Genomic DNA, 25,760 nt, shown 5'->3' with positions numbered 1-25,760 from the left:
GTCAAAATACATAATGTGCTTAATTCTTCAATGGTTTTAGGGTCTTGGAATCATTTTATTCACACCTGCCGTAACAATAAAATCGAATAAAATTCTAAGAACTTGTTTAAATTGCATGATAGCTTTAATTTTCAAGTTATTACTCATGATAAATGTTTAGACTTTGCATGCTTCAATGTATGTTTTAATTATTGTTTATAATTAAATATCTTGCACTGCAATAAATCCTTTTAGAAAAGTAAAAGTAAATTTCCTCGATTGGTAATGAATCCAAGAACGATTCACGGAAATGAGAGAAAATGAGCAATTTAAATGTACGTTTCTTTTAGTGACTTTTATGGTTGTTTTCGAGTATCAAAATCGAATGGCGATCCGATTGGTGCTTGTGAATTCAAAATACACTGTAGTTTTGAGATCATAAAGCATTGAGTTTAAAACGCTCAGCTTTACCAATGGTTAACAACCTAATATCTTTGTCCATTTAATTCTCGAATGAGTCTAGTCCCTAGACATTCGAATAGATCGATGCTTAGAGAAGTTTAGAAGCTTCTGGTAAGATCATCTAGTTGAAACTTAATATTCAATATAAATGGTAAGAACTTTGTTGGAGTGACATTGGACATGTCTAAACAAAGTATAAAAGTCAACACTAGAGAATTCAATTCTTAAGACTATAAGAAAGGGTACAAGAAATAGGAAAACAAAGGAACAGATGAAAGGAATTTGCAATTCCGTTTCTACCTGTAAGTTTATGTTTTAAAGAAAAGTGACCTAGCAATCAAACTTCCTTGGTATCATATACCGCTTGAGGTTCTTACTTCGGTAATGACTCAAACAATGGAAGCTAGGATACACTAATGGCCTACAAGTGGGAAATGAAGCATGGCAATGCTACATTAGTTGTAGGGTCATCTGGTTTGTTTTAAGTCCTTTCAAGGCTGGAACTTAATGGCTATTTTGTTCCATAATCAGCATACCTAAATTTCTGCTTCAAACACAGAAAGACTCACATTCAGAAGAACGAAAACAATGTTTGTTTGTTTATTTGAATGAAAATGGTCACTTACAGGTTGAGTCAATATGCTTGATTAAAACAAACAACTCTTTAACAATAAAAACTTTATTAGGTTCAAATCAAACCCTTGATTTGAGTTCCACTAATCTTTGGCATTGTTGCTTAGACCATATCAACAAGTTAACATTCATAAGCTCTATTTTGATGGACTTTTGAAAGTTGATTGATTTCTAGATCAATTCAAGACAAGCTAGTCTTACTTGTTGAAAGTAACAAAAGATATGAACTATTGTTAGAACGCCTAGACAATAGAATTCAAAGCTAAAGAAAGAGATTTTATGACTTTATTATTTCACATAGATTTGAGTGAATGTTGGTTCATTTACTCGAAGTGATATAAGTTTGAATCTGTTTGGCTAGTTCAAAGATTCAGAAGTATAAAATCCACTTGGAAAGAAATCATAAAGATCTAGGATAGATCATGTTAATGATTACTTGAGACCAAAATGATCATCAATGATTGTGTGTAGTAAAATTCACAATCTAGCTCCATAAGATATGGAATATCTAAGTCGGAATGATCGAAGTCAATTAGTACTTGATTCGATCAATGATGAATCATAAAGAATTTTCCTATAATTTCTAAAACAAAATGCTCAATTACCACCAAACTAAACCAAATTCGTCAAAGCTATTCAGAAGTACTTTCAGAATATCTTTTCATAATATGTCTAAAGAGTTCCTAAACTCAGTGGGAGCTTAGTGTTTGTTATTCAACAAACTAAGGCCCAAGTATAGATATATGTTTCATTGTGATTTATTAAAATGAGACACAAGGGTATTGTTTCTACCACGAATTTTTGAGAACATAATGTTTGTTTGCTCGAAATAATGTCCTTTTGGAGATTCGTTTCCAAAATGACAAGTGGGAGAAAATAGACCTCGAAAGTCTTCGAGGCGAACAACAAACATAAACGGACATTCCGGAGGCTTTTCGAAGTTCTTCAGAAAATCCGAACACGTATTCTTTAAGGACTTTAGAAGTGGCTTTAAAGAATAGACATCTCTTAGAAGACTTTACAAGTGCTTCAAGGAGAACAGAATATTCAAAAGACTTTCAAGTGGCTATTGATATTCTATGTTTGATGTTCTATACCCAAGTAGGCATAGAGTTCAGGTCACTGGAACTATAAACATTCTTCTATTGGATAGTGAAGAAACATGGAGTTCAGGTCACTGAAGCTATGCGATTCTTCTATTAGATAGTGAAGAAACCTACAACTTGCAGTCAAACTATTATCATGTAGATTAATAAGTTTGTGACTTGTAAGAAAGCTATGACGAAACCCAGATTCCGTAAAATGGTTAGAGGCCATATATAGACTCAAATGTTTTAAATGGTTAGAGGCCATAAAACATACTCAATGTTTTGATGACAAAATTGAAATTCTGTTGATTTGCAAGAATAGTTTCACACCTATTGGTTGCAAGTTTGTTTTAAGGATAAAATCCATCAAACATGGAATTGTGTTCACACACAAAGCTAGATTAGTTGCTAAAGGTTACAAGCAAATTCACGGCGTGGATTGTGTTGAAGCCTCATGCAAAATCGTAATGCTTAAGTCTATAATTCAAGCAATGATTGCATATTGGTACATATGGCAATTGGATGACAAAACGTATTCCTCAATCAAATGTTGGAATAAAACTATGTACATGGCATGTCATAGGATTTGTGGATTCAAATAATGCTTGAAATGAATGCTAGCTTATGAAATCTAAGTACAGATTTAAGCAAGCAATTGGGAATTGGAATTGTATTTTAGTGAAGCTAATAAGTATTTTAGTTTCATAAAATGTACATGATTCTTATAGATATATAAGAAGTTTAGTGGGAGTACATAAAACTTAATTGGTCATATGTGTGTCATATCTCTCTATTGTGAAATAACATTCAAATACTAATGACTTAGATTTGAAAATTATTCATCAATGACGGACCAAGGCGAAATTTAGTGCATACTGGGTATTAAGATCCATTCACAAAGATCTTATAATATTGTTTTGGATTATGTAATGGCATTTACTAAATCAAACACGAAAGACTCCATTGGAGACATTCGACCCATATGAATAAATCTAAGTAATGAATGTTTGAACTATGTATAAGAATTTACTAAGTTAAACATCAAAGGATCTAAATGAGATTCTTCACCTATATTATATGTCAAAGAATTTAGCTGGATTTAGTATCTACTGAAACTGGATGAGCTAAAGTCACATGAATAAGAATTCAATTGGGAATTATTCTGCAAAAGATTTATCATGTATGATATAATATGAGGATCGCCAAAAATGTATCGTATGGCTTTAGGCATAACGAACATATACCAATCTCTATTGATCTAATTGAAGATCAACTAGATTGAGATCAAGAAAAACTTATGGTACTTGAAAAGGTACATAAGAATAGTTCTTGATTCAAGGAAATAAAGATATGCTAAATATTGATGCTACACGCGGAAACACTGGCAAAGGATCAAGCAAGACCCTTTGGAGTTAACCATTGGCAAGGACGAGCTATAGAGCATCGTATTTTGAAATGGCAACATGGATTGGAGACCATGAGTTGTTGCGTGGGAAATTAAATATTAATTTCTATGTTCTAAGATATAGTTGGAAAGTCTTCCACATATCTGTGGACTGCTTGGATAAGTAATTCCAAACAAAGCATCACTAGCAACCTATAAAGTTGAAGTAAAAGTACTTATTGCCTAAGAAGCAATAAAACAGGGTTGTATATGTTAAAGAGTTCTTTACTGAACTTGGGAGGATCACATGTCTGCTGACTTGATAATTCTTCATTGCAAAATGCGTAGAACCACTATCGAAGTAAGAAAGACTAGATCACATAATAAACAAACTCAAAAGATCTTATCATCATATCTCGAAGAACATTTCGATGAAAAGGATATTAAGATTGGCAAAGCATGATAACTAAACCTATGCAACAAGTGAGAGGTAACACTCACATTGTAGCATTAAAGCATAGCCTTGAATTCCATGAACTGTTTTAAAAATGGGTTTGAGGCCCATGGTTGTAAAACATTGGGGTTGAACATTTATCATATATGAAATGTATTTTCATATTCCATTTAATCTTGGTTTAGTATTAAATGATGAGTCCCTTAAATTTGACGATATATTCAAGATAGACTGTCAGGACCAGTCTTGTGACTAAGAAATGTCTATCAAGTGAACTTGAATGTCAAAAGTTGAAAATGGTCCCTGGTCGGAGTTTTCTATAAAGATGGACGCATAGAAAACGTTAGACGACTAGAATGCAAGATGACTAGTACTTCTGTTTCTTGAACTATGTGGACATGGAAATGTCGTAATCATTTGCATAGATACTTACTTTAGGAAGACTAGTATCGGACAGACCTATGAAACTTTACTGTAAGAGATGAAAATCTGTCATAAGTAAATTTCATTAAAATTATTAGACACTAAATCCTCAATACCTGAGTGATTTGAGATTACTTGTTTGAGAACTGCTTACTTTGACGTTGTCAACCGTCGCACCGTAAAAGGAGGCTATAAAAGGTAACGCTCAGGTAATCACCTATCAAACGAAGTCTAATCTCAAGATTGCAAGATTGGGATTGTCCTCCCATAAATCGGGATGAGATGCTGAAAGTTGTACAAGGCCACTAGGAGAGCTAGAAACTGTAAAATGCATGGCCGTGCTCGGATAAATCATAGGTTATGATTATCTGTTTATTTGATCAGTTGAACTCTGAAACCGAGAAACACCTTTGGACATAATAAGAATGACAACTCTTACCTTATGTTCAAGAGCAAGCATCGAGCGACAAAGGAATTAGGAAATGCACACTTGTCCCTGAGGACAAGTAGGAGACTGAAGGAAATAATGCCCTTGGTCCAAGTATGCATATAATGTGAAGTCTAATAAATGCGGTTCAGTATTAATTAACAAGTTAATAATTCAGTGAGATCAAGTGAGCTGAATGCCTAGCTAGAGGCCGCTTCAGTTCAAGTGGAATTAATAATATTAATCCACAGCTTACTCTTGACTGAACCCGTAGGATCACACAAATAGTACGTAAACGGATCAAGTATTTAATGGCATTAAATTCTCCATCTATGGATATTCGGAATCGGCGGATCTTGGTTCCAGTGGGAGCTGAGATCGTCAAAGGCAAGAAATGAATACTCCGGAAACGATGATATTGCCGGAAACGGAAATATGGATCGTATCGGAAATATAAATATTATCCAAGTCGTAGATGTTGCCGGAAACGGAAACATGGTACGTATCGGAAAATATTATCGGAAATGGAAATATTGCCGGAATCGGAAATATTGCCGGAAACGGAAATATTGTCAGAATCTGAAATATTATCGGAATCGGAAAATAATTCCGGAAACGGAAATATTAAATATTTGTTCGAAACGGAAATTAATTCCGGAATCGAAAATATTAAATATTGTTTGTATCGGAAATGAATTCCGGAATCGGGAAATTAATCGGAAGCGCATCGTACGAATTAGCATCGGACGAGCTTGCTAGACGAAGGTCCAGCACGAACCCAGGCCCGCGTCCAGCAAGCCAGCGCGCCACACGAACAGCCAAGGCCACGCCAGGCCCAGCGCAAGGCCAGGCCCAGCAGGCCGTGGCTGTGCGCGCAGCTGCGAGCAGTGGGCTGCGAGCAATGCTGCTGCGCTCGCGTGGGCTTGTAGCTCACGTGGGCCGAGCGGCCGTGTGGGCTGTGCGCGGGCATGGCCTGCACGCTTGCGGGTCATGCTCGTGTAGAGTTTGTGTTCACATACGAAACCTAAAGTGTATAGGATTTGTTTAATGATTAAATTCCTAATCCTAAAAGATAAATTAATTAAATAAGAGTTCTACTAGGATTCTAATTTAATTAATTCGTATCCTAGTAGGATTCGATTACTTATTCCATGGCCTAAAAATATGAGTTAAGGGCTCATAATTTATACAGACAATTTCAAGTATTCAAACAATAAAAAGCTAAGATTTTTAAGTAGAAAAATCAGCCATATTCTTGCCCTATTAGCCGAAAATATATAGTACCTTAGGGGAGATTCTAGTTGGTCAATCTTAAGGCGGATCCGGACGTCCTGTGGACTATCTACGGAGGGACGACACTTGGAGTCCTAAAGACTTGTTCTTGTTCGGTTCGGGCGCAGCTAGGGAGGGCACGCTACAAAGTGTATGCATCTGAATTATGCTAAATGATTATGTGTAAATAATATGTTTCCTGGCTTTATGGTTTTTCCTCATGATTTATGTTTATTCGTATGTATCATAACCTAACATGCATAGCAAGCAAGTCTGGCCAGCCCTTGCACGCAAGGCGTCAACAGCACTGATCCAAGCGCTAGGCACATCAGCGTTGGCCCATGCCCTAGGCACAGCAGTGCTGGCCCATGCGTTAGGCACAACAACGCAGGCCAGCCTTGTGGCTGCCATGTGCGCTGGCCTTGCACGCTGGCGCACTGACCAGGCAAGCTGCTTCTACGGCCCATCGAGCGATGGGCCATTGCTCGTGCGATGGGTCTTCTCTCGTTTCTTGCCTCCCATTTGTTTTCGAATTTCGGAAAATATATCCGTTTCGAACAATATTTACGTTTCCGATAATATTTCCGATTTCTACAATATTTCCGATTTCAACTATATTTTTTATTCGGGTAATATTTCCGTTTCCGGCAATATTTCCGATTCCGTCAATATTTCTATGTCCGTTATGAAGGAAATAATGCCCTTGGTCCAAGTATGCATATAATATTAAGTCTAATAAATGCGGTTCAGTATTAATTAACAAGTTAATAATTCAGTGAGATCAAGTGAGCTGAATGCCTAGCTAGAGGCCGCTTCAGTTCAAGTGGAATTAATTATATTAATCCACAGCTTACTCTTGACTGAACCCGTAGGGTCACACAAATAGTACGTAAACGGATCAAGTATTTAATGGCATTAAATACTCCATCTATGGATATCGGAATCGACGGATCTTGGTTTCAGTGGGAGCTGAGATCGTCATAAGCAAGAAATGAATACTCCGGAAACGATGATATTGCCGGAAACGGAAATATGGATCGTATCGGAAATATAAATATTATCGTAGATATTATCGCAAGTCGTAGATGTTGCCGGAAACGGAAACATGGTACGTATCGGAAAATATTATCAGGAAATATTATCGCAAGGGAGCTCGTCGCCCATGCGGTACGATGCAACGAGCAAGGGCCATGGCACACGAGCACAAGGCAGCACGCTGCCCTGTGTCGAGTGCTGTGCGCATATGGGCGAGTGGGCAAGGGCAAAGATCCAAGGCGCGAGCCATCGGGCAGTCGCGTGTGGGCAGCAAGCGAGCTGCGCTACAGCGCGCACTGCCTCGTGCAGCGAGCGCTGCCTCGCGTGCAGCGAGCGGTGCCTTGCGAGGGTGAGCAGCAGCAGACGCGACACAGCACAGAGGCTGCGCGCATCGTGGCCAGCGATGGCTGCGTGTGCGTGTGGCCTATGGCTGTGCGTTGCATGGTGATGTACGTACCTCGTGTTACGATTGTCGAATTTTAAATTTTAATTTGGGATTTTCAGTTCGAGTAATTTTAATTAATTTTAAAATTAATAATTTAAGTTATTTTCTTGGATTTTAATTTTGAATATTATAATTATTATAAATTTTAATTTATTCTAATTATTTTACTAAAATTAAAAACCTTGAATTAATTTAAATTCAACTGAAAAATAAATTAAATAAGTGGATTCAATTATAAATTTATATGAGCTTTAAATTTTAATTAAATTTGTATGTTTCCGGTTAGACTAGAAATACATTTTTATGTTTAAAATTAGTAAAGCATATGAATTTATTGGTTTGAGTGGGAGCAATTATAGTCATAAACTCTTGACTTGGTCTACAAATCATTTAAGGTTAAACAACTTGATTAGAATTAATAAGGACTGAATGATTGGTAGATTATTGGTGCCCTTAATTAATTGCTGCAAATATTTATGTGATGCATACAATGTGTTTTAACTAACAAATTATGTGGGCCATTCATGATAATGAATGGATGAATGGTATATATATATATATTGTATATGTACTGTTTTGCAGGTTATGAAGTGACTAGTATGGCCCAAATAGGATAGAAAATATGGTCTGCGTACCATTAATTTGAATGTAATTAGTCTAAAGCACCAAATTTGTTTTTCAATTCAAATATGGTCTGCGTACCATCAAATAGTTGTAATTAGTTTAATTATAGCTTATCCTACTTGAAGAAAATGGCGCATCCCACGGTGAATTCAAGACGGAGTTTCCAATCCATTTTCTAGACGGACTTTGAAGTTGAAGCTTCAAGATGAAGTCGGGCCATACTAGATCACATTTATCTTATGCATGCTTTAAGTTATTTATTGCTATTAAATATGTCTTAAATATGCATGAGATCAAAGCTTGATTATGTTGCATGATTAAGGATTTTAGTTCACTTAAAATCTAACCAACATAGTAAGAGCCTTAAGTTCCAAACTTAAAAATTGAGTTAAAAGGTGCCATGCCAAAATAACACTTACTTGGATATCCTTTACATCGATCTTAGTAATAGTTTTCCGCCATAGCGAGGTGTTACTTATCGATACTAAAGGGGTAAGGTACACAAATAATTGTGAGTACATGTTAGTTTTGGTGAAACTCAACGATATAAGTAAGGAGTCCGTTTATGTCGTGGCAAAATCGATAGGTTTACCTAATAAGTTCTTAGACGTACCTATCAACCAAGAGTAGTTTCTAGACTATTAGCAAAAGGCTTTTGCTTACCTAAAAGATTTTAGAATTGAGTCTAAATACATAATGTGCTTAATTCTTCAATGGGTTTTAGGATCTTGGAATCATTTTATTCACACCTGCCGGAACACATAACTTAAATAAAATGCTTAATGAACGTTGAATTATGCATGTATGCTAGAATTTAAGTTTATTAAGAGAAACTGTGAATGATTATTTATTTGTTTATTCTTTTTCAATTGTAGTTTTAATTATGGCAAACAACAATTCATTCAACATTCAATCAATTCTCGAAAAGGAGAAGTTGAGCGGGAAAAACTTCCTTGACTGGCAAAGGAACTTGCAAATAGTTCTTATGCAGGAAGAAAAGGAGTATGTCCTGGAAGAGGCGATGCCCGAAGCCGCAGGCGAAGGGGTCACTCAGGCAGCCCTCAATCGTTGGATTGATGCCAACAAGGATGTGAAATGTCTAATGCTTGCAACCATGAGTGCAGATCTACAGAAAACGTTCATCAACTCAGATGCTTTCACGATCTTTAGTGAGTTAAATAACATGTTCCAAGATCTGGCTCGGGTCGAAAGATTCGAGACTCATAGGCAAATTCTTGAGACCAAGCTTAAGAAAGGCGAGCCCGTAAGTCCACATGTTCTCAAAATGATTGGACTCATTGAGAATATGAGTCGGCTGGATCAGCAGTTCTCTCAGGAAATGGCTGTAGACACCATCCTCCATTCTCTTCATAACGGGTATGATCAGTTCAAGCTGAACTACAGTATGAATTGTCTGGACAAAATGCTCACTGAGCTTCACGGTATGCTGAAGATCGCTGAAAAGACGCTCAAAAGTGATAAGCAAGATGTGCTTATGGTGCGTAGGGGCAAGTTCAAGAAATCTGAAAAGAAGAGGAATGCTAAGAAAGGTGGCAAGAAGGCCAGCCCAACTAAGCAAACTGGCGCCAAGTAGAGCTGGCAAACTTGTCGTGTCGGGTTGTGTTCATGTTCGTGTCGAATATAAACGGGTTGGAAAAGTCTCAACACTAACCCGACCCATTTAATAAACGTGTCGTGTCGTGTTGACCCGTTTAACTAATCGTGTCATAATCTCTTGACACTAACCCGTTTTTTCGTGTCCGGTTCGTGTCGTGTTGTCGTGTTTGCTCGATAAAGTTGACTTTATTATAAGGTTTTTAACCGATTACATCAAATTATTGATTGATTTTTCTTAATCGGTTTAAGTCGTGTCAGTTTCGTGTTGAGAATCTCAACACTAACCTGACCCATTTAATTAAACGTGTCGTGTCGTGTTGACCCGTTTAATTAAACGGGTCGTAAAACCTTGACACTAACCCGCTTTTTTCGTATCCGGTTCGTGTCGTGTTATCGTGTCGTGTCAGATTTTGCCAGCTCTAGCGCCAAGTCTGAAAAAGAGGAAGGTCAGTCAACCCACTTCTGAATCCGAATGCTTCTACTGCAAGAAGAAGGGGAATTGGAAGAGAGATTGCTTGAAGCTAAAGGAAGATCAGAAGAACGGAATAGTCGTTCCATCTTCAGGTATTTTCGTTATAGACTGTATACTTGCTAATTCAACTTCTTGGGTATTAGATACAGGTTGTGGCTCACACTTATGTTCCAATTCACAGGGACTAAGAAGAAGTAGAAAGTTAAGCAAGGGTGAAGTCGTATTACGAGTGGGAAATGGAGCACGGATTGCTGCATTAGCTATAGGAACTTATTATTTGTCGTTGCACTCTGGGCTAGTTTTGGAACTGGAAGAGTGTTTCAATGTTCCAAGTCTTACTAAAAACATCATATCTGTTTCTTGCTTAGATGCTAAGGGATTTTCCTTTTTAATAAAAGACAATAGTTGTTCGTTTTATTTTAAAGAGATGTTTTATGGATCTGCTAGATTAGTCAATGGACTTTATTAGATCACGACAAACAAGTTTATAACATAAATACTAAAAAGGCCAAAAAGGATGATTCAGATCTCACCTGTCTGTGGCATTGTCGACTAGGCCATATTAACTTGAAACGCATTGAAAGACTTCAAAAGGAAGGAATTCTAGAACCATTTGACTTAGAGGATTATGGTAAGTGCGAATCATGTTTACTTGGCAAAATGACAAAGCAACCTTTCTCTAAAGTTGGAGAAAGAGCAACTGAACTATTGGGTTTAATCCATACAGATGTATGTGGACCAATGAGTACAAATGCTAGGGGTGGTTTCAGCTACTTTATCACTTTCACTGATGACTTCAGTAGATATGGTTATGTCTATCTAATGAAGCATAAGTCTGAATCCTTTGACAAATTCAAGTAATTTCAGAGTGAAGTAGATAATCAATTAGGCAAGAAGATTAAAGCACTGCGGTCTGATAGAGGCGGTGAATATCTGAGCTATGAATTTGATGACCATCTGAAAGAATGTGGAATTCTATCAGAATTGACTCCTCCTGGAACACCACAATTGAACGGTGTGTCGGAACGGAGGAACATAACCTTGCTAGACATGGTTAGATCAATGATGGGTCAGGCCGAACTTCAAAAATAATTTTGGGGACATGCACTAAATACAGCCGTACTCACTATAAATAGAGCTCCGTCTAAAGCTGTTGAAAAGACTCCATATGAGTTATGGTTTGGAAAGCCTCCAAAAGTGTCTTTTCTTAAGATTTGGGGATGTGAAGTATACGTCAAACGATTAATTTCAGACAAACTTCATCCAAAATCTGACAAATGTATCCTTGTGGGCTATCCAAAGGAAACAAAGGGGTATTACTTCTACAATACATCTGAGAACAAGGTGTTTGTTGCTCGAGATGGTATCTTTTTGGAAAAGAATCACATTTCCAAAATGACAAGTGGGAGAAAAGTAGACCTCAAAGAAATTCGAGTCGAACAACAAACTCTAGAGAATGCTCAAGATGACATTCAGGATGAAACTCAGAGATCTTTAGAAGTTTCTGGTGAGATTCATGGACAATCTAGAGATGTAACCCCGCGTAGATCGCAGAGATATAGATCTCAACCGGAAAGGTACTTAGGTATTTTGACGAACGAGAGCTATGATGTTCTATTACTTGAAAGTGATGAACCTGCGACTTACAAGCAAGCTATGACGAGCCCTAGCTCCAAGCAATGGCAAGAAGCCATGCAATCTGAATTAGACTCCATGTCTGAAAACCAAGTTTGGGATTTGGTCGATTTGCCAGATGGCTACCAAGCCATTGGAAGCAAATGGGTTTTCAAACTGAAAAAGGACAAGGATGGGAAACTAGAAGTTTTCAAAGCTAGATTGGTTGCAAAAGGTTACAGGCAAGTCCACGGTGTGGATTACGATGAAACCTTTTCACCAGTTGCAATGCTAAAGTCTATTCAGATAATGTTAGCAATCGCTGCATATTACGATTACGAAATATGGCAGATGGATGTCAAAACCGCTTTCTTAAATGGCGATTTAACAGAAACTGTGTTTATGACACAGCCTGAGGGTTTTGAAGATCCAAAGAATGCTAAAAAGGTATGCAAGCTAAAGAAATCAATCTACGGATTGAAGCAGGCATCCAGGAGCTGGAATATACGTTTTGATGAAGCAGTCAGTGACTTTGGTTTCATAAAGAACGCAGATGAATCTTGTGTATACAAGAAGGTCAGTGGGAGCAAAATTTCTTTTCTAGTATTATATGTCGACGACATATTACTTATCGGAAATGACATTCCTATGTTGAACTCTGTCAAGATTTGGCTTGGGAAATGTTTTTCGATGAAGGATCTAGGAGAAGCACAGTACATATTGGGAATCAAGATTTACATAGATAGATCTAAAAGGATGATTGGACTTAGTCAAAGCACTTATATCAATAAGGTGCTTGATAGGTTCAAGATGGAAGACTCCAAGCAAGGCTACCTACCCATGTCTCATGGAATAACTCTAAGCAAGACCCAGTGCCCAAAAAAACTTAATGAGCATAGACGAATGAATGGGATTCCATATGCATCATTGATTGGTTCAATAATGTATGCTATGATATTTACACGCCCGGATGTTGCGTACGCACTCAGTGCTAAGAGCAGATACCAGTCAGACCCAGGAGAGGCACATTGGACTGCTGCCAAGAATATTTTGAAGTACCTGAAAAGGCACAAAGATGACTTCCTGGTCTATGGTGGAGATGATGAATTAATTGTTAAAGAATATACGGACGCAAGTTTCCAAACCGACAAAGATGATTTCAGATCACAGTCTGGGTTTGTCTTCTGCCTCAACGGAGGAGCAGTAAGTTGGAAAAGTGCTAAGGAAAGCACCATTGCGGATTCTACAACTGAAGCGGAGAACATTGCTGCACATGAAGCAGCAAAGGAAACTATATGGCTAAGGAAGTTCATAGGAGAACTTGGTGTAGTCCCCTCCATTAAAGGACCAATAGCCCTGTATTGTGATAATAATGGAGTTATTGCACAGGCAAAGGAGCCTAGACACCAACAAAGAGTCAAGCATGTACTTCGTAGATTTCACCTTCTACGAGGGTTCGTTGAAAGAAAAGAAGTCGAGATAATCAAGATTGGAACTGATGACAACATATCAGATCCATTGACTAAACCTCTGCCGCAGGCGAAGCACAACTCGCAAACTGCAGCTATGGGAATCAAGCATATTGGAGAATGGCTTTGATGTCCTTATTTAAAGTTTTAAAGTTTTAGTTTAATACTTTGTAAAACATTATTGGTTAATCATTCACAATAAATGAATAGAATTCATCTTCCATTTAATTTGTGGTTTATTAAATGATGAGTCCCTTCAATTTGACGAAATATTCAAGATAGACTGTCGGGACCAGTCCTGTGACTAAGAAATGTCTATCAAGTGAACTTGAATGTCAAAAGTTGAAATGGTCCCTGGTCGGAGTTTTCTATAAAATTGGACGCATAGAAAACGTTAGACGACTAGAATGCAAGATGACTAGTAGTTCTGTTTCTTGAACTATGTGGACATGGCAATGTCATAATCATTTGCATAGATACTTACTTTGGGAAGACTAGTATCGGACAGACCTATGAAACTTTACTGTAAGAGATGAAAATCCGTCATAAGTAAATTTCATTAAAATTATTAGACACTAAATCCTCAATACCTGAGTGATTTGAGATTACTTGTTTGAGAACTGCTTACTTTGACGTTGACCAACCGTCGCACCGTAAAAGGAGGCTATAAAGGCAACGCTCAGGTAATCACCTATCAAACGAAGTCTAATCTCAAGATCGCAAGATTGGGATTGTCCTCCCATAAATCGGGATGAGATGCTTAAAAGTTGTACAAGGCCACTCGGAGAGCTAGAAACTGTGAAATGCATGGCCGTGCTCGGATGAATCATAGGCTATGATTATCTGTTTATTTAATCAGTTGAACTCTGAAACCGAGAAACACCTCTGGACATAATAAGGATGACAACTCTTACCTTATGTTCAAGAGCAAGCATCGAGCGACAAAGGAATTAGGTAATGCACACTTGTCCCTAAGGACAAGTGGGAGACTGAAGGAAATAATGCCCTTGGTCCAAGTATGCATATAATATTAAGTCTAATAAATGCGGTTTAGTATTAATTAACAAGTTAATAATTCAGTGAGATCAAGTGAGCTGAATGCCTAGCTAGAGGCCGCTTCGGTTCAAGTGGAATTAATAATATTAATCCACAGCTTACTCTTGACTGAACTCGTAGGGTCACACAAATAGTACGTAAACGGATCAAGTATTTAATGGCATTAAATACTCCATCTATGGATATTCGGAATCGACGGATCTTGGTTTAAGTGGGAGCTGAGATCGTCATAAGCAAGAAATGAATACTCCGGAAATGATGATATTGCCGAAAACGGAAATATGGATCGTATCGGAAATAAAAATATTATCCAAGTCGTAGATGTTGCCGGAAACGGAAACATGGTACGTATCGGAAAATATTATTGGAAATGGAAATATTGCCCGAATCGGAGATATTGCCGGAAACGAAAATATTGTCAGAATCGGAAATATTATCGGAATCGGAAAATAATTCCGGAAACGGAAATATTAAATATTTGTTCGAAACGGAAATTAATTCCGGAATCGGGAATTTAATCGGAAAGCGTATCGTACGAATTAGCATCCGACGAGGCTTGCTAGACGAAGGCCCAGCACGAGGCCAGGCCAACGCCCAGCAAGCCGCACGCCAAGTGCTCGACCAGGCCCAACCAAGAAATGGCGGGCGCGCACGAAGCCCATGGGCTGCGAGGCCGCATGCGCTGTGCGCTCGGCGTGGGCCGCAAGGCCTGCGTGCGGGCGTGCATGCGTGTACGTGTGCTCGTGTTCGTAACGAATCCTAATCCTATCGGAATTCGTGCATTGATTAAATCTTAATCCTAAAAGATTAAATTTATTATTTAGAGTTCTAATAGGATTCTAATTAATAAATCCATATCCTAGTAGGATTATAATTCCTTTCCATAAACTCTATAAATAGGTGCATAGGGTCACATATTTACATCGAGATTTGAAGTATTCAAAAGGTAAGATTTTCAAGCAAAAATCAGCCAAACACTTGCAACCCAAATAGCCGAAAATCCTAGTAACCTTAAGGGCGATTCTAGTTGGTCAAGCTTAAGGCGGAACCGGACGTGCTGTGGACTATCTACGGAGGGACGACACTTGGAGTCCTAAAGACTTGTTCTTGTTCGGTTCGGGCGCAGCTAGGGAGGGTATGCTACAAACTGTATGCATCTGAATTATGATAAATGATTATGTGTAAATAATATGTTTCCTGGCTTTATGGTTTTTCCGCATGATTTATGTTTATTCATATGTATCATAACCTAACAGTGGTATCACGAGCCTCTTATTTTTTCATGATCTAATTGCATGAACATGGTTAAATTTTACAAATTTGCAAAGAATTAAAGGGGTGATTAATTTTCGTAATTAATTGCAAATTACGTTTATTTAATTATATGTACGCAGTTTTTTGGCAGTTTCTTCGTTACTCATCCAAATCGAGTGATTTTTGTGTCAATTCGGCCGAACCCAGAATTCCCAAATTCGAAGCCTAACTATGACTTTTCGGAGGTTTTAGTTTTTCGAACGCAAAAGTTTGTAAATTTAAGATGTTAAATTAAGTATTTGATTCTTGTTGATAAATCTTGAGTTTTTGATTGACCTACTGTATATGATTAACAATTATGAATGCCTAGACTTGTTAATTATACAACCTAATTTGTAATTATGATTAATTTGTTGAAATTCGAATAATTTAGAATTGAATTGATTTTCATGATTAATTAATAATTTAATTAGTTACCAATGATTAAAATCCACCATAAAAATTGTTAATTTATGTTAAATTTTTAATTTTTATGACCTAGATTTGAATCCATGTTAATCGGAAATTCATTGATTAATAAATTTTTGATTTTTCGCCGTAAAATTATGAAATTAATATGATTTATCAATTTGTCATTAATTTTGGAAATAAAAGTTTTAATTTTTATGCAATTCGCTCATAAAACTTGCACGCACAAAGCAATGGACGCTACATGTTACCCTTAAGGGGTGTTGTATAGTGCGGGCATGCGACGACGAGCAAGGGAGCTCGTCGCCCATGCGGTACGATGCAACGAGCAAGAGCCATGGCACACGAGCACAAGGCAGCACGCTGCCTTGTGTCGAGTGCTGTGCGCATATGGGCGAGTGAGCAAGGGCGAAGATCCAAGGCGCAAGCCATCGGGCAGTCGCGTGTGGGCAGCAAGCGAGCTGCGCCACAGCGCGCACTGCCTCGCGTGCAGCGAGCGGTGCCTTGCGAGGGTGAGCTGCAGCAGACGCGACACAGCAGACGCGAGCGGTGCCTTGCGAGGGTGAGCGCTGGCTCGCGTGTAGCGAGCGGTGCCTTGCCAGGGTGCCTTGCGAGGGTGAGCAGCAGCAGACGCGACGCGACATTGGTGAACAATCCAATGTCATGCAGAATAAACCATAAATGCCAGAATCCAAATTAATTGCACTTAGTCAATTAGCATAATTTAGTATATATACTTTGTGATGTACATGTGTCTTCTCTAGATGCTCCCGAACTGAACAAGAACAAGTTAGAACGCCAAACGTCGTCCCTCCGTAGTAAGTCCACACTACGTTCGGATCCTCCTTAGATCGTACCAATTAGGATATAAAATAAGGTTTATGATTTCAGGATCTTACTTTTAGGTGATATGGAAATTATGTTGTATTGATGTGTTTAATTAATGACCATAAGCCATGTATTTATAGGAAGATAGGAAAACCGTAGAAGCCAAAACCCTAAAGTATTTTAGGCAGTTTTAGGAAAATCCCAAAACCCTAAAGCCTCTAACGCAACCGACTACTTTGCTTGCATAGCAAGCAAGTCTGGCCAGCCCTTGCACGCAAGGCGTCAACAGCACTGGTCCAAGCGCTAGGCACATCAGCGTTGGCCCATCCTCTAGGCACAGCAGTGCTGGCCCATGCGTTAGGCACAACAACACAGGACAACCTTGTGGCTGCCATGTGGCTGGCCTTGCACGCTGGCGCGCTGACCACGCAAGCTGCTGCTACGGCCCATCGAGCGATGGGCCATTGCTCGTGCGATGGCTCCTCGCTCGTTTCGTGCTTCCCATTTGTTTTCGAATTTCGGAAAATATATCCGATTCGAACAATATTTACGTTTCCGATAATATTTCCGATTTCTACAATATTTCCGATTTCTACAATATTTCCGATTTCGACTATATTTTGATTCGGGTAATATTTCCGTTTCCGGCAATATTTCCGATTCCGTCAATATTTCTATGTCCGTTAATATTTTTTCGATACGAACCATATTTCCGTTTCCGGAAAGATCTTCGACTTGGATAATATTTATATTTCCGTTATGAACCATATTTCCGTTTTCGGCAATATCTTCATTTCCGACAAATATTATTTCCTTGTCTTTTGACAGTTTGTTTAGATCCCACTGAAACCAACACCCATCATTTCCGAATATCCATAATTAGAGTATTTACTAAATATATTAATTACCTAAATACTTAATCCGTTCACGTACTATTTGCGTGACTCTGTTTAGGCTGAGTTTTTAAAAGAGGATTGTATCATGTATGATGTAATGACTCTGTTTTTGTGAAGAGGTCAAGTAAACTGAAATTAGTGGGCAACTTTGAAGGTGGAATTGAATTGGTCTTGTAGTTTGGCTAGAAAATAAGTGCGAGAGAGAGAGGGACGGAGAAATGCGCAAAATAAGTTTTTATGGAATAAAGTGGACCGAACAAAGTACTTAATTGGCTCGTATTTCCTGGAATAAGGTCACTAGCCCAATGGGAATAGGTGGGTTAGGAATTAGAAGGTTAAGAGTTTGGAATATAGCTTTTATGGCAAAATTGGGATGGAAATTGTTAACCTCGCCGGAAAAGCTCTGGGTTCGTATTTTCAAAGAAAAATATTTTAAAAACAGTTCTTTTTTCGATTGCATTCCTAAACCACATCACTCTCCAATATGGAGGGATATTTTAAAGGGTCGGTTTCTTTTAGAAAAATGTTTGATTATTGGAATAGGGGACGGAAAGTCTACCTCCCTTTGGTACCATCATTGGGTTGGGTCAGGACCGTTATATAAAATGATAAATAGGGAAATTCCAGATTCGGTTGGTCATTTGTATGTGTGTGATATTATTAAATAGGGAAAATGGAATTTAGAAAGAGTGGCCCACTTACTTCCGGACTCAGTTAAGGTTGACATCTTAGCAACTCCATTAGCAAGTATATCAAAAGGTGAAGATTTCATTAGGTGGACTAAGTCGAAGGATGGAAAGTTTAATATTAAAACCGTTTATTCCCTCCTTTTACATCCACATGATGAAGTAGTTTGTAGTCCTATTTATATTTCCTGGAAATCAATGTGGAAAATTCGAGCCCCATTTAAATATAGGATGTTATTGTGGAATTGTGTACATGAAATATTCCCAGTTGCTGCTTCTTTGTCTCAGTACATTAGCACAATTTCAGCCTAATGCTCTCGTTGCTCTTTTGCCCCAGAAACACATTTGCACTTATTTCGGGATTGTTATTTTGATGAATTGATATTTTGATGGAAAAAAATAGTAAAATGGGAGCTAGAGCAAAATGAGAAGGTGTTCTAAATTGAAATTTTAACAAGAATAATCAAATCGATGGTTTTGTTGTTAAGATTAATTTAAAGTTTTAAATAATCAAATGAAGAACATTGCTTAACGTCAATTTAGATAATTTTTGCTGGTTTTAGTTTCCTGTTAAATACATTTTTACAATTTTTTATGGTTGTAAATTACAATTTTTTTTCTTAATTTTGTGCCTATCTCAGGAGATTTTTTTTATGGTTGTAATTCTCTGTTAATTACAATTTATGGCAGTTTTTTATTAATAATAGGGGCCCCTTTTTTAGATTTGAACATAATTAGAACAGGGCCTCCAAAATGTTTAAGACAACCCTAGAATAACTTTTACTTAAAAAAAAAACTATCACAAAATGTAGTAAATAACCTTTATATTATAGGAAAATTTGTAATTATTAATCCAACTTTGTCCGATTTTCTTTAATTAAGTCTACCTATGCGATATTTCTAAATAATCCAACCTTTATGACCCAACTACTATTATTAAGCCTAACAAGTTACTAACCTGCTACAGGCGGTATTAACCCTTACGTGGCATATAACAATTATAATTTTTATTTTTATTTCCCCCCCCCCCCCTCGGCCCCTTATTTTCTTTAATTACTATTTTAATTTTCGTTCCTCTCTCCTCTGCGATTTTTTGCTTCATCTCTGCACTCCTCTCCATTATTTCTCTTCTACCTCTTCTCCACCATTGTCGATCCCTCATACCTCTCCATTCGAAGTTCATCAAAAATAATCAGCAATTGCTATGGCTGGGGTACCGCAATTGCCTGTTGGATCTGAATCTTCTTCAAATTCAAGGTTTTTTTTCTTTCTAAATTTTCAACAAGACCACAATAACCAACATCCCACAACATAAAAAAACTATATTATTGCAACAGCTCGGGTTTTTACGAACTGACCATCAAGGAAGCCCAAAATTCAAAATTTACCAAAAAAAGGAACAAAAACGCTAATGTTCGTAAGTTCACCTTCAATTGTACGATTTTGGAGACGAAATTTGAATGCGCGTGGATGAAGTCACCTATTTCCACAAGAAAATCGCTGATGATGTCATGAACCAGTACAATTGTGGTTGAAGCAACAGTAATGGAGGAGAGAGGAATTGAAACACGATACAGAGAAGAGAATGGTTAAAGGTTTTTTGAAAAAAAAAATACGAAATCCTTGTTTAGGTGGCAAGTGATGATGACGTGTCCAATATTTTAGGAGGGAAACCAACTTTAGGTTGTCAACGTTTTTACGTTGACTTTGTAGCAGGTAACCGGTCATCCAGGCTTAATAATAGTAGTTGGGTCATAAAGGTTGGATTATTTAGAAATATCGCATAGGTAGGCTTAATTAAAGAAAATCGGGCAAAGGTTGGATTAATAATTACAAATTTTCCTATATTATATCGATTTAATAACTTTAAAACCGTTTAAGGTAACTTGACATCCATCTTTCACTATTTATTATTTATCTGGTGTAATTAAGCCATTATAAGTGAATAACACACGACCTAAATCCCATGCATAAAATAAATGAATTTTCACAAGGGTACGTGTTTAACGAAGAATATATGAATTGATCAAACTTGCATATTCAAAATGACGTAAGTTACAACTTGGATTACCTAAAATCGCATAATAGATCAATGTTTTACTTATTTTTACGATGTACTACATACGTAGAAAGTATATGATTACCAATCGGTGTTTATTAATACACCAAAGGTGACAACCATAGCCACCCAACCCCATAACAAAACCCTCAAAGCCGCTCTAAACCCCGGAGCTCGATCCAAAAACGCTCCGATCCAGCCAAACAGCGCGAGGATGACGCTTATGGGACCCTCAACGACTCCTAGAGTGACCTTATAGTCCTCCAATAGCAACACCACCATCAAAGGCACTATGGCTCCAACTGAAAAAGCTGAAGCTGCCGCAATAGCTGCCCCTATGGGATCCGATCTTCGATTCTCATCAGTAGTTTGATCAACGGAGATGTATTCGGCGATAGCAATGCTACAAGACCCGGCTACAAGGCCTAAGAACCCAGTGAGTATCATTGCATTCATGTCTTGACTTACTGCACCCATCCCTAACATGAGCGATGCGGTTGACACTAACCCATCGTTCATTGCCAAAACTCTTGGCTTTAGCCACTGAGTTACTTTTGAGTTGTTCGACTTCTCTTCTATGTATTCTTCTGTGTCAGGTTGGCTTATCTCATCAACGTCAATGAATACGTTCGGAGGAAATTGTTTGTGTTCCGCCATCATTTGGTAATTAATTTTAAGTGTTCAAACTACTTAAATGTATGCGACTAAGCAGGATTAGAAAGATATGAAACAAGAATATGATGAATACAAGCTTCCAAAGTAGAACTATTTATAGACCATAAGTAGGGCACTAGCTAGGGCACCTAACATTACTCAGATTGCCTAACAAGGGAGTAACTCGTAATTTATAACCTCGGCTATTAATTATTAATAGTCACATATGCTATTTTTGATGTAGAAAAAGCTTCGTTACTTTCATGTAGTAGTATGAGAGAGCTAGCTAGGATATTTCTTTTAAACTAAAATAGAATTGCGTGAATCATGCAAGGAGAAAGTATAAGACAAAATGAACGAAAGGTTCACTCCACTATTCAAGAAAGGAATTAGCTAGTGGTATGAAACTTTCATGCACGACTTGTGTTTTAGAAAAGAGAAAAAAAGGTTAGTCCTTTTGTATTTTTTTGGAGTCGTATGTTGATCGGCCACCACAAGTATTAAAAAAGCATAGTAGAATTTGATATGATAATGATGTACTCCCTCCGTCCCGGAATACTTGACCTGTTTTCCTTATCAGGTCGTCCCTTAATACTTGACCTGTTTCTAAAAATGGAAATATTCTAACAATATTATATTATTTCTCACTCCACCCCTATTCACCCACCTACCCCCTACTCCATACAAAAAATAATTAAAAATTCAACCCCTACTCTCCCCCAACCCCACCCCTTCACACATTTCCCACTAACTATATTAAAATAATACCCCACTATCAACTACTACCTATTAAATTAAATAAGTCAATTCAAGTCCCTTAAACTCTGTGCCGGTCAAACCGGGCCGAGTATTCCGGGACGGAGGGAGTAAGTAAGGTGGTTGACAATAAAGAAATATAAAAAAACAAGTTGGCATGAAAATTTGGTAATGTATAGCTGTTTGGTAATGTTGTTTATGCTGTTTGGTAATGTTCTTTATGTTGTTTGGTAAAGTATAGTTGTTTGGTAATGTTCTTTATGCTTTACTTTATTTCATTTTTTGACATGAAAATTACTACCTTATCCTTCATATATACCTCATAATATTTACAAATTTCAACTCACTTTTTCTTACTTAATTCATTTTTTTCTTACTACACCCACCCACCTTTTACACATTTCTCTTACTTTATCCATATTTTATTATATTCAACCAAATTTGTCATTTTTTTATTAATAATTGTTCAAATAGTAACTGTAAGTATCTTTATGAAACGGAGATTGTATGAACTAATGGAGATCGAAATTGTCAAAAAGCGGTTGCTATTGAGATAATATCGTAATATGAAGGCTACTCCATTAGACAATTGTAATTGTAACAGTGATATCCTGTATATTATCACTAATTATGTGAATATGCTTAACATATTAGTTGTAGATTTGTTTTTATAATATTTTCTAATTATCAACAATAGCCTTGTTATTTTAAAATTTGATATATTATCGTTGATTTTGTAATATTTTTTAAACTTCTTGTATAAATACTCCCTCAAAAACATTCATATAATTATGTTTTCTCATAACTCTATTATGAATTCATAGCCTTGATCCGTCTACATTTTTATCCGTTCGCCCTTCCATTTATTGTATGGCATCATAACCCATGTCAACCATCGTTGATAAATTGTGCACAAATAATATATTGAACCTCTCAATTGTCATGTATTGTACGTACGTAGTCATGCCTGAACTTGTTCTCGACCAATTATTTAATGACCTAATTAACCTGCCACCCATATAAATAGTGCAAAAGTCAGTTAATAGGTACTACAAATAAAGAAAAGGGAAGTTTTTCTCTGATCATTTATGAGATTGGGAGGAATATATAATTAATATTAGTACATGAATTACACTACAAGATTTTGTATCTTTAATGACAACCTAAAAACAACAGGTTAAAAATCACGTCGCAAAAGGCTTTTGCGACGGGGATAACAACCAAACAAAGACGGGAACAACCGTCGCAAATGTCTTTTACGACGGGTTAACGACCGGATTTTCCATTAATGACGGCCCCTTTTATGACGGGTTCGCGACAAAAAATCTCGTCATTTAACAACGATTATTGGCCTTTAGCGATGGGAATTCCCGTCTTTAATGGTTCAATTTCTTGTAATGTTACTCCCTCCGTCTCAGAATACTTGCACCGTGATATTTCAGTAGGAACACTAACAATAGGGGGGTGAATTGTTTAGAGGAACTTGGTAAGTTTCTTGCGGTATTTAAACGTTAAACGAATAACGATCAATAAACAAGAAGAATGTGAAAATGAGGAAATTTCTTGACACTAATCAAGAAAGAAAATCTCAACCTCTTTTATATATTGCAATGCCTTGAATTCAATACACTCTTCCATTTATTGTCATGGTATGAGTGATGATGTAATTCAGAGAATCATTGATGTTTCTGGTTTTACCAGAAGTTAGCTGCCTTTCAAGTATCTTGGTGTTCCCATTTGTGCTAAGAGAATCTCTATTGCTCAATGTGGAATGTTAGTAGACAAGATGACAGCTAGGATTAATATGTGGAGCACTAGGAATCTGTCTTATGTGGCTAGAATGCAGCTTATCAACTAAGTTTTGTTGAGCTTACATATGTATTGGGCACAAATATACATTTTACCTAAGAATGTTTTACAGGAAATCACTAAGGTCTGTAGGGCCTTTCTGTGGAGTGATCTTGCCTACAGTTCTAAGCCTAGCAATGTAGCTTGGCATAATACTTGCAGCAGTAAACAAACAGGTGGGCTAGGCTTTAGAGATGTTATGCTTTGGAACACTGCCAGCATGGGTAAATATGTATGGGCTTTAACTACCAAGCAAGACAATGTTTGGGTGAAATGGGTGACTTCTGTATATTTAAAGAATGGGGAATGGTGGGGATACCAGCCAGGCAATACTGCAAGCTAGTATTGGAAGAAGATCTTTGAAGTGAAAGAGCTACTGAAGCAAGTTTATTCTGAGAATGAGTTCAGTCATATGCCTCATTACTCAGTGAAGCAGGTGTATGAAAAATTAACAGATGATAAGCCTAAAGTCCACTAGGATAGACTAGTGTGGAATAGACTCAATAACCAAAAGCATAGATTTATTGCTTGGCTTGCAATCCAGGCAAGACTCCAAACTACAGCTAAGCTTGCAAAAATAGGGATCAGTACTTCTGCTAGTTGTCTGATCTGTGGTCAAGGTGATGAGATTCATGATCACTTATTCTTCAGGTGTACCTACAGTAACATGTGTTTGGTGGAAATGAAGAAATGGATGGGTCTGCAATGTGGTAACAAGTTGCAGTACATATTTAGAGATATTAGTCATAGTAGAAGGTCAAAGTTCAGAAAACAGGTAGTCTTTGCAGCTGTGGTTGCCCTTGTGTACCTGATCTGGAGGTGTAGGAATACAAGCTATTGGGAGCGGACTGTTCCTACTGTTAGCAGCACAATCAGTAGCATGAAACAAGTTGTAAAAAGTATAATACAAGCAGTGTTGCCTAAGAATGTTAGCAGGTCTGATAGCCAATGGTTTTTGGCTTTATAGGTTGTTTGGTGGTGTATGTTTAACTGTTGGCTAGTTAGTTTGTGCTAGTTTCTTGGTGAGATGGTCCAACCTAGTTGGTTTGTCTCTCTTGGTCCTAGTTTAGCTTGTAATCTGTGTTGAGCTTCATAATATTATTCTCACTTGCTTAGCAAAAAAAAAATAAAAAAATCAATACACTCAACAACTCGAGTTCCTCACAACAATCCACGTTGATTACTGTGCTGCTTTTTTCACACTCTCTCACTGACTTCACTTTAACTCACTCAAAGATCACTCAACCGTTAAACCCAAAACTCTAGGATCACTCAATCATTACACTCAAAACTCAAGGATCACTCAATCTTTACACCCACAACTCAAGTATCACTCAATCCTCAAACCCCCAAAAATACAAATCGAATTATGAAAACTCTACCAATTAATAAAGCTTATGTATAATAAAAGGAACTTTGAGGAACACGCTCTTTTGCAAACCAACTTATGTAAAAGATCTTAAGCTATTTTAGAGTTTATATGGATTGTCAATTGTAATTTGAGTAATGAAAACACTTCTCCTTTTACAGAGGAGCTTCCCTAGGTTAATTAGTTTCCCATGTTCCCCTCAACTGGCACTAACTGTTACTGGGAGGAGTAACATGCACGTAACTTGAGAGAAACAAGGAGACTACTTAAAACCACTTTTAACACGTTTAGTCAGAGAAAATAGTGGGAGCAGTTTTAGCAACAAGTAAAACTTTTTTCTTAGAAAACAAGGAATTTTGAAACAGATTTAACGTTTATTTTTATGAAAATTGTTTTATTTATTTTCCAAAGATTTTCCTTAATAAAACTTTATTTTATATACAATTTGTATTTTCTCAAAAAACATATATATTAAAATACACGTGTTC

The 25,760-nt window shown here is 37.3% G+C and overlaps 2 protein-coding genes across 2 annotated transcripts; one reads left to right on the top strand and one right to left on the bottom strand.

Moving 5' to 3' along the window:
- Positions 1–20,590: 20,590 nt before the first annotated feature.
- Positions 20,591–21,541, bottom strand: LOC110792304 (vacuolar iron transporter homolog 1-like). The gene has a single exon (XM_021997121.2). The coding sequence runs from the start codon at positions 21,303–21,305 to the stop codon at positions 20,727–20,729; it is 579 nt and encodes a 192-aa protein (XP_021852813.1). The 5' UTR covers positions 21,306–21,541; the 3' UTR covers positions 20,591–20,726.
- A 2,390-nt stretch (positions 21,542–23,931) lies between these two features.
- On the top strand, positions 23,932–24,870 carry LOC130472057 (uncharacterized). The gene is made up of 3 exons (XM_056842472.1): positions 23,932–24,229; positions 24,332–24,339; positions 24,448–24,870. Exons 1-3 carry the CDS (start codon positions 23,932–23,934, stop codon positions 24,868–24,870), a joined length of 729 nt encoding a protein of 242 aa, XP_056698450.1.
- The last annotated feature ends 890 nt before the right edge of the window (positions 24,871–25,760 follow it).

This window comes from Spinacia oleracea, chromosome 4, assembly GCF_020520425.1.
Source record: "Spinacia oleracea cultivar Varoflay chromosome 4, BTI_SOV_V1, whole genome shotgun sequence".
NCBI classification, from domain to species: domain Eukaryota; kingdom Viridiplantae; phylum Streptophyta; class Magnoliopsida; order Caryophyllales; family Amaranthaceae; genus Spinacia; species Spinacia oleracea.
Note: the sequence above shows the minus strand (reverse complement) of the source record. Positions and strands in the feature narration are given on the sequence as shown.